Source organism: Astatotilapia calliptera, chromosome 17, assembly GCF_964374335.1.
Source record: "Astatotilapia calliptera chromosome 17, fAstCal68.1, whole genome shotgun sequence".
Lineage (NCBI taxonomy): Eukaryota > Metazoa > Chordata > Actinopteri > Cichliformes > Cichlidae > Astatotilapia > Astatotilapia calliptera.
Window position 1 is genome coordinate 16,246,559 of NC_137438.1, and position 13,537 is coordinate 16,260,095.

At 40.0% G+C, this 13,537-nt stretch overlaps 1 protein-coding gene across 2 annotated transcripts; it reads right to left on the minus strand.

The window, feature by feature from the left end:
* Positions 1–948: 948 nt before the first annotated feature.
* lrrc40 (leucine rich repeat containing 40) lies at positions 949–11,942 on the minus strand. 2 transcript variants are annotated; one of them, XM_026146837.2, is made up of 15 exons: positions 11,185–11,942; positions 9,501–9,682; positions 8,786–8,859; positions 7,188–7,317; positions 6,905–7,028; positions 5,571–5,710; positions 5,215–5,387; positions 4,838–4,928; positions 4,493–4,538; positions 4,181–4,283; positions 3,255–3,362; positions 3,017–3,127; positions 2,548–2,625; positions 1,638–1,823; positions 949–1,293 (listed from the first exon to the last, which is right to left on the minus strand). In XM_026146837.2, exons 1-15 carry the CDS (start codon positions 11,324–11,326, stop codon positions 1,188–1,190), a joined length of 1,794 nt encoding a protein of 597 aa, XP_026002622.1. In that variant the 5' UTR covers positions 11,327–11,942; the 3' UTR covers positions 949–1,187. The 2 variants fall into 2 exon arrangements, with proteins under 2 accessions (XP_026002622.1, XP_026002624.1); XM_026146839.2 differs by lacking the exon at positions 2,548–2,625.
* Between the last annotated feature and the right edge of the window lie 1,595 nt (positions 11,943–13,537).

Here is a 13,537-nt window from a genome sequence, read left to right on the forward strand (position 1 = left end):
ACAAGGATGCTTCCCTGGTTGAAGCCCCAGAGCACTTGGCTGGTCTGAGAACATCTTGGTGTCCCCCCAAATCTTGGAGGAGGTGGCTGGGGAGATGGAATCTATCCCACTATGGATGGCGCAGCTCTCATTCCTAGAAATCTGAACAAATGTATCAAATTCCCCAAAACATGACTATCCAGAGCTGGGACCAGGAAGTAGAGTTGCAGTCTAACACACCTCTCTGCAGATTCTCGTTTTCTGTCATCCTCCACAAACTGCATCCCCATAGAGACTCTCTGCTCTCAGACCATCAAAATCAATGATTTACTAGAAGCTCTGTTTTAGCACTATGATCATTTTAAACATGAGGCTGGATGTTAAGACCTTTTATCCCCAATCAGATGTGATGTCAGGGGGACTTGATCTCTCTCTGTCCCACCTTTCTCGACAGTGTTGTCAGCCTCCTAGTAGACAAACCTATCTTATCATTTTCAAAATTCTGACCACCTTCTTATCATATTCACAAGATTTTCAGAACACTTGGCTTCTAACCTTGACCTTGACCAAGGTCTCTATGGAATCAATCGAAAGTCTTTCTCAAGTTATTGTGTTCATAAACTTGGATGTCAACATTACACGCGGGCCTGGCAGGGTGACAACAATACCTATCAGTCTTTTACAGCTGAAGGGTAAAAATTACTATATTGGACATATCAGCTATGTTTTTATAAATGAATTTACACTGAAAGGTGTTTTCTGTTATGTAACTGTGATTAATGAGGGAAAAAGAACTGATCTGACAACATGACCGAAAAGTGGACCTAAAACCTTTCAAATGGACTGTAGTGTGTATAGACGTTCTATAAACTCTATGCAGAGCTCAGATAAACAGCACTTTTTAGTTTTCATACTTTTAGTGGGCTATTAGCTGTACTTAGTATGTTATGAAATTCACACCAGTCACAATTAGCCAAACAACTTTATTTGGAGAAGTGCTGCCCGCAGAATAGCGAACAATATAAATCCTATTCTGACTCGCATCCATGGAAAAAAGAAAAACAGATCAATGGTTTAATTTTATTACCCTTAACATCTTCAAAAAGCAGTCTGCACCATTTTTCATAGATGTGTGAAAAAATGTAAAAAGATTGCATTTAAACGTCTTGATCACGGTGGCGGTGCTCTCCTCCAAACATGGTCACAAATCACGTTGGTATGCGGCTGCGCAGATACTCCATCAGTGCATCTGTTCCTTTGGCCACAATTGCTGCTCTGGGTGTGCGGAAAGGATTTCCCTCCAGACTCAGACACCTGAGGAACAACACCAAATTCAACTCATTTTGTGAGGAATTTATTGTACATCTTACAGGAATTTACACAGTTTCCAAACTCGGCTGCGATTTTAAGTAGATGCACTTATGGTATAGAGGTGGGAATCAGCAGACAGCCCATGATATGATATTATCATGATACTTCACTCATGGTACGATATTATTGCCATTTAGCATTTTGTGACATGCTCACAGAAGCATATATTGTCATTTATAACTTCAAATTCTGTCCTCAAAGATAAACGTTGTCAGCATCTGCTTTATCCAGCAGGATAAAGTGATCTCACTTAAAAAAATAAAATAAATAATGAGTAAGGTCCTTACCTGAGGCTGGTACACAGGCCCAGTTCAGGAGGGATGTTGAGCAGGTCATTGTTTGCCAGATCTAGTGTTGACAGATGAGTCAATTTCATCAGGCGACTAGGATCCACCTCACACACCTGGTTATTAGCAAGCAATATAGTCTCCAGAGAAAGGGTCTCATACAGGACGTCAGGGAAGGATTTGAACCTGTGAGCAACAGAAATACACCGAGTACACAAACACAGGTCAGACAGGCCAACTTACTGAACCACTGTACATGTGCTCCATTACCTACAGTTTATGAGCCACAAAGCGAGGAGGCCGAACTCCGTGACAACAACGTGAAGCGATTTGTAGCTAAGACCGTGACGATAACATATTTTTCTTATTAGTTTCATGAGAGCAGAGGATCATTGTCTAGTCTGTGATTAACTTCATTTTCAATGCACAGCATCATATTCTGAGGTCCAAACTGTACAACATACTGTAGGCAGGAATCAACATGTCAGCTGACATCCCTTGTGGAATCAGATCGAGTAAGACAACAGTGGATGCTTCATGCTAAGCTGCTAAGGGCAGAGGTTTAGATCACATCCCACTGAGTTCCATCTTTCCATCCTGCACACTCTTCTTTATTTAGTGCTTAGATGTGGTGCTCAGAAAGGTCAGTCAAGGGAAGGTCTTGCAATGGATCACAAGCTGTATATGGAACATCACAACACACAACATTACAAGCTAACAGCACTGAAGTGCTTTATGGAGTAATGTGCAAGCCATGTCAGGATCGCCTCAGAGCTGATCAGACATCAAGGAGGAATCCAAGTAAGGCGCTGGGACTGCTGTGGCTGCTCCCTCGAGCAGCTGCGTATGTGTGTGCGGGGTGTGATGAAAAAATGCTGGATGATGGGGCTGCAATGTGGAGTTAAGTTACCTGTTGTAAACGAGGATAATGGAACGTAGTTTAGTTAAGTTCTGCATTTCAGACGGTAAATCACTCAGCTGATTATTCCTAAAACAAACGAAAGAAACAAATACAGCATAAAATATTAACACCTGACCCTTCCCTTTTCAGAGGTTTCATACATCTTACTGACTAGTACTAAAAACAACACCCATTATTATGTAATGTCAGATTATAGCTTAATTTAAACAGGACAGGACGGGAGACTCCAGAGCTAAAATGTTGGCAGTGGTTTGCAATGATGTGGTGTCTGATTTAGAAAGGCAAAAATAAAGCAAAAGAACACACAAACACACACACACACACACACACACATGAATGATGCGGTGGATTTCTGTCCTTTCTGTACTTTGGACTCAAAATTTGCACATTATATAATAAATGGGAGCTTCCTGAAATAGATTCTGTCCATATCTGAGTGTCGGCTGTGTCTGCGTACCGGAGATCGATGTGTGTAAGCTGGAGTAACTTGCAGATGTCAGGTGAACAGCTGATCAGTCTATTGAAACCCAGATTGACTTCTGACAGCGAAGATTGGAATTCCACCAGCCTGCAGACAGAAGTGTGATTAGCCTGCAATCATCTGCATTAAAATGGCTTTTTGTTGGGGCTTTACCGTCTGTCACACAGTGATGCTCTGTGTGTGAAAGAAAGAGAGCGAGGGAGTGTGCGTGTACCTGGGAGGAACTGAAGTCAGCTGGTTTTTGCTGAAGTTAACTGTGGCAATGCTCTGACCAGCTGCACCATCAAACAGCTCCTCTGGGATACTCCCTGCTTGCTTGTCACTGGTCACAAACACATTCACATTGGAGTATTTAGCGTAAATATACTGTAATAACCAATAATTATTAGGCATGGGAATTGATAAGAATTTAGCAATCCCATTGTCTCGATCCCTTGTCCACTTGATTAACTATTCATTCTCGCATCGATTGCTATTGGCGCTACTTTGTGAGCTACCACCATAACTAAACTGCATATCACAGACTTTACATTCTGCAAATTAATTGCATGATGTGGTCAAATGTTTGTGCATGTTGGGGGTATTTCTCCTCTTTGTTGGGATCAGTGTTGGGTCATTACTCCAAAACAGTAATTATTACACAGAACATTAAAAGTAATGGCGTACGTTACTTAATTACTCCCACGAGTCAGTCATTTGTTACACTACTCGTTACAGTCAAAGGAGCTTGCAAAGAAAAGCATCTGGACTTCTTTAAGTTACTTGAAGACGTTTCACCTCTCATCCGAGAAGCTTCTTCAGTTCTAAGGTCAAATGGTGGAGAGTCCCAGATATAAACCTAGTAATGTAAAGTAATGTAACTACTCGTTACATTACTTTTGTGTTTCTCCATAAAATGACCTGTAATCACCATTTAACACTATAAGCCTGAGGCTAAAGTCCCACACACCAACACAAACCCCTATTCGGATGAAGACACATATGATCTTTCTCTTAGTATTTAGGTATGAAGACAAATCCAACAGCACAAAGCAAAGACAAAAACCAGCACAAAGAGCCTGGTGAGTATAGTTTTCTGATTCCCTGACGGAGTACATGCACATTCCTGTGAAAATGCAGAAACCAGTCTATATAACTAACCTGTATGCCAACAGCTTGAGAGTTTTAATGTCATGCACATTGACCCTGGCCTGGCTGGGTAACATCATAGCTGTATCTCCTCCATCTGTTTTGTCAGGCTCCTCTACAAAAAACAGACAAAAGATCATGTAAGGACAGCAGAATCTGTAGATTTGCACCCAGGACAAGAAGAACTAAAGCATTGATAGCAATACCATCACACTACTAAGCATTATTAAGGTATTAATAAGGTGTTAGCACGTTCATTTATATAGCATAACTACTAGTTAGTATCCCATTTACATATACAGGTAGGGCAAAAAACCACTTTACCTTTAACTCTTCCTCTCAAATACTTCAGAAGCTCACTGGTTCCTTTCTGTAAGAAAAGACAACGTTTCTCCAGATTCTCTGAATATTTTCTTGATATTATGTACTGCAGATAATGAATTACTCAAAGATAATAATATTTAATGTGATTTAAAAGTCTTTTAGTTTTTAAATTTAAAGAACATTCCAACTTTTCTGGAATTCACGTTGTATTACAACTTCTCCATATAATCCTGTAAATGCAGATTTCAGTGTTTTTACATATTCAGCTGCCACGTTTCCTTTCTCTCTTCCTTTCCTCTGTTTTACCATGCATACTCTGTATTTGAGTCCTCATGTGTCACCTACAGAGAGGATGTCTCTCCTGATTCCTCGCAGAGGGTTTCCCTCCAACAGCAGCACGTTCAGATTGGGCAGCAGGCTGAGTGACGCTGGAAGGCTGGCAGGACACAAAATATTATTTGTATGAAAATCTACCTGCTAGGATTTACTCTGAAAAGGTGGACACTTTTCAGATATAACATCAAGAAATACTTGAAATAAAGAAAACGAGAATAAAATACAAATTAGGCATAAATTCAGACTAATGGCACTAGAAACTTGATGCAGCTGCTCTCAGTGTAGAGCAGTGATTATATTTCCTTCCAGCTGAATTCAGTCGCATCCTGGCTGCTTGCAGGTATAAAAGGTTTACTGAGCAGTGTGTCATCATACTGAAAGCTTACCTGGTAATGTCATTGTTGGTGAGGTCAAGGCGCGTTAGCGTACTCAGTAAAGTGATCTCTTCAGGGACTATTTTGATCTTGTTGTTTCTGAGTTCCAGAAGAGAGATGGCTGTCAGGCAGGATAGCTGCTCCGTCTGCAACTGCTCAATTTGGTTGTTCCCCACATATAACTCCTACACACACACACGCACACACACAGTTACATCTTTCTGCACTGCCAGAGTAATGGATGCACAGAAGCATGTCTCAGACACAATACAGAGCGCAGAGCGATTTGGTCATTGCTCCAATACCGTCAGCTTCACTCACACCACAAAGGAGTTTTAATTCCTGGAACATCATTTTGCTGTTAATACCTTGAGCGCAGGTGCGGGGAGCTTTGGGAGGAAGCGGAGCTTGTTATGTCTAAGGTAAAGCTGCTCCAGAGCGAGCATCTCCGATAGGCTTTCAGGAATCTCAGTCAGCTGATTGTCACTGCAGTCCAGCAGCTTAACATCTGCCAAATTAAACCAGAGTTCAAAAAAGCCAGAAAAAGTAACACAACTTTCAGCTGCTGACATGCCCATCTTATTACAGGGCCTTAGTGTATGTCAAAGAAATAACTTGTTGTCCCTCCACCCACATCTTGGGGAATTATTGGCCAGCTTGTAGCAAACATAAAAATACAGAGAGAGCTGCCCAAAATAAAGCTCAAGCTGTACTACTGTGACCTATTCATTCACGAGTTTGTCTTATATTAATATTTTCTGTTGTGTGGAACATTATGGCAGACATAAAATGACACTATTGTGTTATCCAGAAATAAATACAAAGATTTAAACACAGAACCTTGTTATAAGGTGTCCGTGCTGATTACTGCACCATTGTTCTACCTGGGGGGTAAAAGAACCCCAAGCAAACAAATAAAATTCCAGTGAATTTACAAGAAGGAAACAAGAGGAGGAGCCATGATGCTGTTGCAGCTTTGCTGGATATTCATTCAAAATCCACCCGGCACGACCACAAAAATCGGCATTGATGCCGTCATTTATTTTTCAATGAAATTTAAAAAACAAAAGAAAGGCTCTGCATGAACTATTGTTGCTGTTTTTTTTAATGCAACTGATCTGAACATCGAAGTCTGCCATAGGTGTGAATGTGAGCATCAAACATTACCCTCTGTCACACTCCCTCTAGTCACTTGCTTGTGCTTTGCTTTGCTTTATAGCAGCTGATCTTCATCTTTTAGATAAGCACCAATTCTCCAACAGTAAACAAAATCAATTCTGATATATCTGAATATGCACAGAGTTATGTTATTATTCAATAAAACAACATTAGCTAACAATAGCTATGGTCCTTCACTAAACAAAACACCTGCCCAGTTCTCTACCGTTTCTCCTCAAACCACAAATACATTTGTCACCGGTGGCTGTTTTTTCTCCTGATCCTCGTCTGTTTCTGGTCATCTTGATGTCTATCAGACTATTAATTATAAGGCTGTGGTCATATGCATACATAGATGTTTATACTTTAGTGCATATTTTATGTCAAATCTATATTATTGCATTCTTTTTATAAACATCTATTCGGTGTGGTCGCCAACCTGCGAGCTGCTTTTGAAGAAAATAAATGGATGGAATAATTTGTTACGCCGGAACAAACGCTTTCTCATTCACAACTTATTTGTAAGCACTTCTGCAACTCTTACTTGTGAGCCGGGCTAGGCTGTCTGGGAGCCCGCTAAGCTGGTTGTGACACAGGTTCACTTTCTGTAAACTGACGAGACACCCGAAACTGGAGGGCAGGCTCTTCAGCTGGTTGCTAGACGCGTCCTTTAATCATTCAACAGGATGGACAGAAATTGACCATCATTCCATTTCAGTCTTTCATTCCACTTTGTTTTAATTGGGAAATAAATGGATTATCAATGCATTTCCAATACAGGAGAGAGAGGAAGACACACTAGAGTGCATGCATTATGCATTAGTTACCAGCTCTGTGAGGTTCGCGAGCTGTCCCAGATCCTCTGGCAGGTTCTCCAGCAGATTCTGCTGCAGTGTGAGGCTACGGAGGTTCTTTAGAGTACACATCTCAACTGGCAGAGAGTCTAACTGATTATGACTGGCCACACAGAACAAAAACACAACAGATCACTAGTTATTGCCAACTTCAGAATGCTGATATGCTCACTTTTCTTCACTGCAGCCACCGCATGCTTTTTAAAGGACTGCAGACACAAGCCCTCTCTTTCACTTGCACACTTAAATGCATGTAAATACATCATTTGTTTTTTGACAGCTGTTTAATGCACTTAAATTATTAAAGTACTGCAATTTCTAAAATAGAAATCAATGAAGACCTCATTTATGAAAGACCTGCAGTGTCTTCTCTTTTGAATATTTATTATTGCTCATTAATAAGGCACAAGTATTTCTTATGCAATGAACTGGTGGAATAATCAATAGGACACTCCATTACTAAAATGACTGATAGCTCCAGCAAATTCTGTATTTAGTCTTCATTTACTGTTTTGCTTGTCTCTCTTTTGTACTGTTGTACGTATGATTATGAAGAGTTAAACTAAACATTAAAGAGCTCAAACAAAGAAAACTAGGTTTTGTTCTCCAATGACTAATATATTGTTTTGAAGTTTGGAGTTGATCCAACAGAAACTAAAGCTTTTTCTTAACTCGTGTGACTTTGACTTTTGACCTTGAAGGATTACATCATAAAATGGTGTATTTTAGCTTTATCCATATGATTGAAGCAGACGTGGCTGAAATCTTTGGCTTCCATAAGCTGTACAAACTTGAGAGTTTTAGATCTATTGTGACATCTTGAAAAAATAAAGTGTACAGCTCTTTCCTGCACTTTCACACGACATATGACTTGATATGGTTTCTTTAAATGTTTTTTAGTTCGCCTTAGCCAACCTAAGTATTCATGTTACCCAAGGCCTAGTCTGCTACTGTGAAGTTTGAAAACAATACATAACTAATTTTGGGTAATGAAAGTTTTTACTGATTTTCATATTTGGTGCAACCAAACCTGATTTTCACCAAAACTAAATGAGCTTGAGCCGTTATCGATCATCACAGAGAATTTGAAGCTGACATCTTGGAAACTGGACTGTGGACAAACTAACAGAACCTTATTACAAACTCCCTCTGTGGTTCCAGTGGACACAAGACTGGCCAGCAGACCGGGTATACTGCACAGTCTGTACACGGCCTCCAGCCACAAACACACTCTACAGGGAGATTGCTTTTGCGCTAACCCACTGAACCATAGTCCAGACTGTGGTTGAGTACCAGAGTTCAGGCTGGGCTGTAAAATAAAAGGTGGTCATACCACATACTGACTTTCAAACACATTACACACCTTACATACTGTATTTCCATGTGTATCTGCACATTTCAATAAACCGCTACATCTATTTTCCTGGCAAAATGTAAACAAACTGGGGTGGCTGTTGCACAGTATTGTAACATAAGATATTTTATTGGAGTATTATGAGTGTGCACAAACTTTTTCAGATTTCTCTTTTCCATTAGGATTATGGACTTATGGTGTGTGTGAGTGTGTGTACCTGAGTCGCAGCTGTTGAAGATTCTGCAGTTCTCCCAAAGCACTGGGTAAACTACTTAACTGGTTGTCATGTAGCTGGTAAAACAAAAGTTGACATTTTTTGTTTATTAGCTGGATTTCAAGTCATAATTTTCACAGGTGAAAACAGAAACTGCATTTCCTCTAATCAGCACTTGAGGCTAGTTTTAAATTCTGAGACAATTGCCCATACAGTCCCGTTTACAGCCTGGTACAATAAAACGGTTTTGATCTTTGCTGGTAGCTTTCATGCACTGTATCACAAGTAGTTAGAAAGCACTAAGTATAGAGACAGTGCTTGTGAGAACTGGTGTGATTGGGTGAATGTGGCATGTTGTATAGAGCGCTTTGAGTGCTCCGGGAGAGTAGAAAAGCGCTACATAAGAATCAGTCCATTTACCATTTAAAAACAGAAATATATGTTGGAAACATTTTTAGATTAAAAATGTTTCCATGTCAAATTCTAATCAGCTTTTGTTCAACATAGTTTTACTGCATTGTTAGGTTAGTTGAATGTATTGTCTCTGACTAACACAGCATTAGCAATTAGCTTATTATTGAGGGGAAGAAAAAAACCCCAAAACATGAGAACCCCCCCCCCCAAAAAAGTAATATATACACATATATATATATACACACACACACAAATAATAGACATACACTCAGCTAGCTTGTTGATTGAGGCTTCTACTACTTACATCCAGTGTAGTCAGTCCAGGCAGCAGGCTGATGTCATCTGACAATAATGTAATCTGATTGGATGAGAGCAGTAGTTTTGTGAGGTCTGTCTGCTCCCACCAGCGATCTGCTGCTCCAAAGGACACATTCTGCTGGGCCTCCTCTGGTGTGTCGATGTTTAGACGATAGACGTTCTGGGGAACTGAGCCACGTGTTAGTCGGGTTTCTACGCAGTATTGGTGACATTAAATTCATTTCATGTCCTGGAGACTCAAGCCTAATTTTTACTTGCCTAACCCCAACCATAACACTTTTTCATTCACATAACTGGCCTACAACATGAAAGTAAAAATAGGATTATGCTCCCATGATGATAATAATAATAAAAATAATAGTAGTAGTAAGAAAAAGTGGTGCCTGTAGCTCACAAGATAGAACAGGTCATCTACTAAGGTTGAAATTCGATCCCTGGCTGCTCCCATGCCAAATATCCTTGGGCAAGGTTTAACCCTGTGTGTTCTCCGATGAATCCATCAGAATATGAATGCGTGCAAATGTTAGAAAGCGCTTACTTAGACAAACCATAAACCTATGCTTGTGTGAATGGATGAATGAGGCAAATTGTATAAGCATGAATAAAGGCCATTTACCATTCACCTGACACAACAAAGGCCAGTGTAATTTTTTTGTGGAAAGAGACCATTGCCATGAAGGTATGCACAACATGGTACGAGTCACAAAGTAACAAAGCCAATAAATTCCTGGACCCCAGGTTTCATCTTAACCTTTGCAACAGCAACAAGAACAATAAACTTTGTCCGGCTGGGCCTACCTTTCAGAAGGTCGCCCCAGTGGATCTGCCTCCATCTCACTCAGCATCCTCTGCCATACCAACCCTCTACATATCTTCCTTTACTACATCTATAAAGCTCTTCCTTCTGCCTGGCAGCTCCATCTTCATCCATCAAATATATACACACACTATTCCTTCTCTGCACATGTCCAAACCATTTCAGCCTTATCTGTCTGACTTTGTTAGCTAACTTTTTTTTTTTATTTTTATAATTGCTGTTGCTTTCCTAACAGGTCAAAGTGTTGTGACCATTCTCCTCTGATCTCTGGCATCAACAAAGCATTTCCCCCCAGATAACTGCTGCTCACCAGACATTTCTCTTTTTCAGACTATGCTCTGTAATCCCCGGTGATGGTTGTGCAGGAAAATCCCAGCAGATCAGCAGTGTCTGAAATACTCACCAGCCAGACTGGCACCAACAATCCTCCCACTTTTAAAGTCATTTAGATCTCCTTTCTTCCCCATTCTCATACTCTATTTATACTCAGGTCGTCTTAACCCTGTCTACATGAATAAATGGGTTGCTGTCATGTGGCCGGTTGATTACATGATTACATTAACAAGCAGTGTAGATTAAGCAGAGAGACTTACACTGGCGTAAAATATACTTTTTGGAAACAGGCAGGATCATGTGTCAGTGTTCAAACATGAGCAATATGGGAATATCAAGGTTCAGTTTGTTCAGTCAAAATATATACTGAAAGAAGTCCAGCGAGGAAGAAAACGTGTAGTCATATTATTATTATTATTATTATTATATATTATAATATATTAGGTTACTTTTTTTTATTAAATCAATGGCAGATCTGGTCTTTTAGTGGTGCTGTATGTGTGAGCTAACATAAAATTACCTTCTTTCAGTCCTCGGCCGGACAGGTTGAGCTGCCCGCTCTTCCGGGCCGCCTTCAGCAGGCCGTACGGAACAGTCGGCTCTGCCGTTTGCACCTTAAAGCCCGCCAGAGAATCCTTACACCCCCCTTTGAATCGAGACATGGTGAAATAAACCCGCGTTGAACTCAGCTGATGTTTAACCTCAGCACCTCACCCACCCACAGCCTTCCGCCAAAATTAAAAGCGTTTCCGTTTACGATCCTTCAGAATAAAAGTCCTTTATTCACACTTTGTCTTCTAATCAATCGATTTATGCGGCATAAGAAATAAAATATCCTTTAAACACGAACAAGTGACATTTAAAACTTAAAAATCTACGACTCAAACTCTGGCTTGATGTGGTCTTGGAAGTATTTCGCACACTCAGGTTACACACGCTGTCATATCAAAGGGTTCAACAGGGGGCGCTAAATGTTCAGGAGTTCAGCTCCAGCTGCAGTTATATTGCATCAAAGCCTCAGTGACAGACATACAGGGATCGTGAGCTTACATACCCGTGGACACAGATGTCTGATGGATACTAGCCAGCTAGATTTCAATAGAAAGGCTTAAAAAATTATGATTATTATATTGATTATGACATAGCATTTAAGGTTACCACAGTAAAAAGGTCCTGAGTAGTGATTAGTAGTGATTAGTGTTTGGCCACTTAAAATATCTTTATAGGACTATTGTTATACTTGTTGCCATTTCTGCTGCTTTCTTGGCCAGGTCTCTCTTCAAAAAGACATTTTTAATGTCAACAAGACTTTTTAACTGGACAAATAAGCAATATATACAAGTCACTTTGCCAAAAAAACTGATTACAGCTTCTACCTCGTGGCAGAAATGTTGTTTGTGACTTGATGTCATTCATGAGGGATGGATTTGACATATGTTTCACATATTAAAGACAACAAATTACTTTCAGCAGTTTAAATACTGGTAATCACTTTTTGGCAGACCATCGCTTTTCAGAGGTGTGGACTCGAGTCACATGACTTGGACTCGAGCCAGACTCGAGTCATTAATTTTATGACTTTAGACTTGACTTGAAAAAATGTTCTAAGACTTGTGACTTGACTTGGACTTTTACACCAATGACTTGGGACTTGAATTGGACTTGAACCGGTTTACTTGAAAAGACTTGATATTTTACCCCAAATATAAAATTTAACATGCATATTATATAGAGATTGAAAATGTGACGTCATTCACGGGTAGAACCGCAAAGGATTCTGGGAACTCGTGGCAAGCGGTACTAGCGCACGCAGGCTTTCAACTGAAACCAGTCACACAGCGATAAAAAGAAACACAAAAATGTCAAGAAGCTGTTGTGTTATTAACTGCAATAGCTGGTCGCATGACAGCCACGGGAAGCCGACGGGTAAAGAGATCGGTTGTTATCGGATTACGTCGTTGAAGAGAAATTGTTCGAGCCATGTTTCCGAAGTAACAAAGATGCGACTGGATTGCAGCCATTCAAAGACCATTTATAACGTCCCAGAACCCTCCAGCTCACAGGTTAGTCTGCTCCAAGCATTTCCACAAAGGTCAGTCTGCTGTTGTAGTTAATGCGTCATTTTTCTTAACATAATTGGTGATATAGGTTACAAGCAAGTCTGGCGCTGAACAGAAATTGTCACGCTATGCTCCTTTATTTATTGTGCATAAATAGTGAATTGTCCTGACAGAATATTGTGTTTCGCTTCTGTTATTATGGTACATTGACAAAAACATATACTTTTATTCACAGGGTAAAACAGTTGTTTTGTATCACTAATTGTCCAGTGCGATTACAGCATACAATATTATTGTCACTGCTACATTTCTGTGATGCTACCAGAAATTATTTCCACTGCTAATTAACTACCGTTGAGCTCAAAGGTCCTATTAATAAACGGTTAACGAATGTGTATTTATGACGACGATTTGTGAGACTGGTAAACTTATGATACGTACGATGGTCTTTACTTTCTACACGGTGCATTTCAAGGTCCTGCACCCATCCGTCGGTAAACTGTACCTGGGCTTGTTGCAGTGACCGGAAGTTACTAAACTTCATGAGTGTATGCACTCACTCCAAGAACCGTATGATTATAAATATGCATATAAATATGCTACGATGAGATAGCTGACTTCATCTAACTAGCAAATGTTTTCCAGGCTACGTTGGTGATGCAGTTTTTTTTTAAATTATATATTTTTTAAAATATCATTTATTTATGTATGATATTTTTGTCATGCGATTTTAAAGCCGGTCCTACAAGCGCATCCAAGAATAACATGCAGCTTATCTCAGAACTGTCGGTGAAAATTATTCTTGGAGCTAGG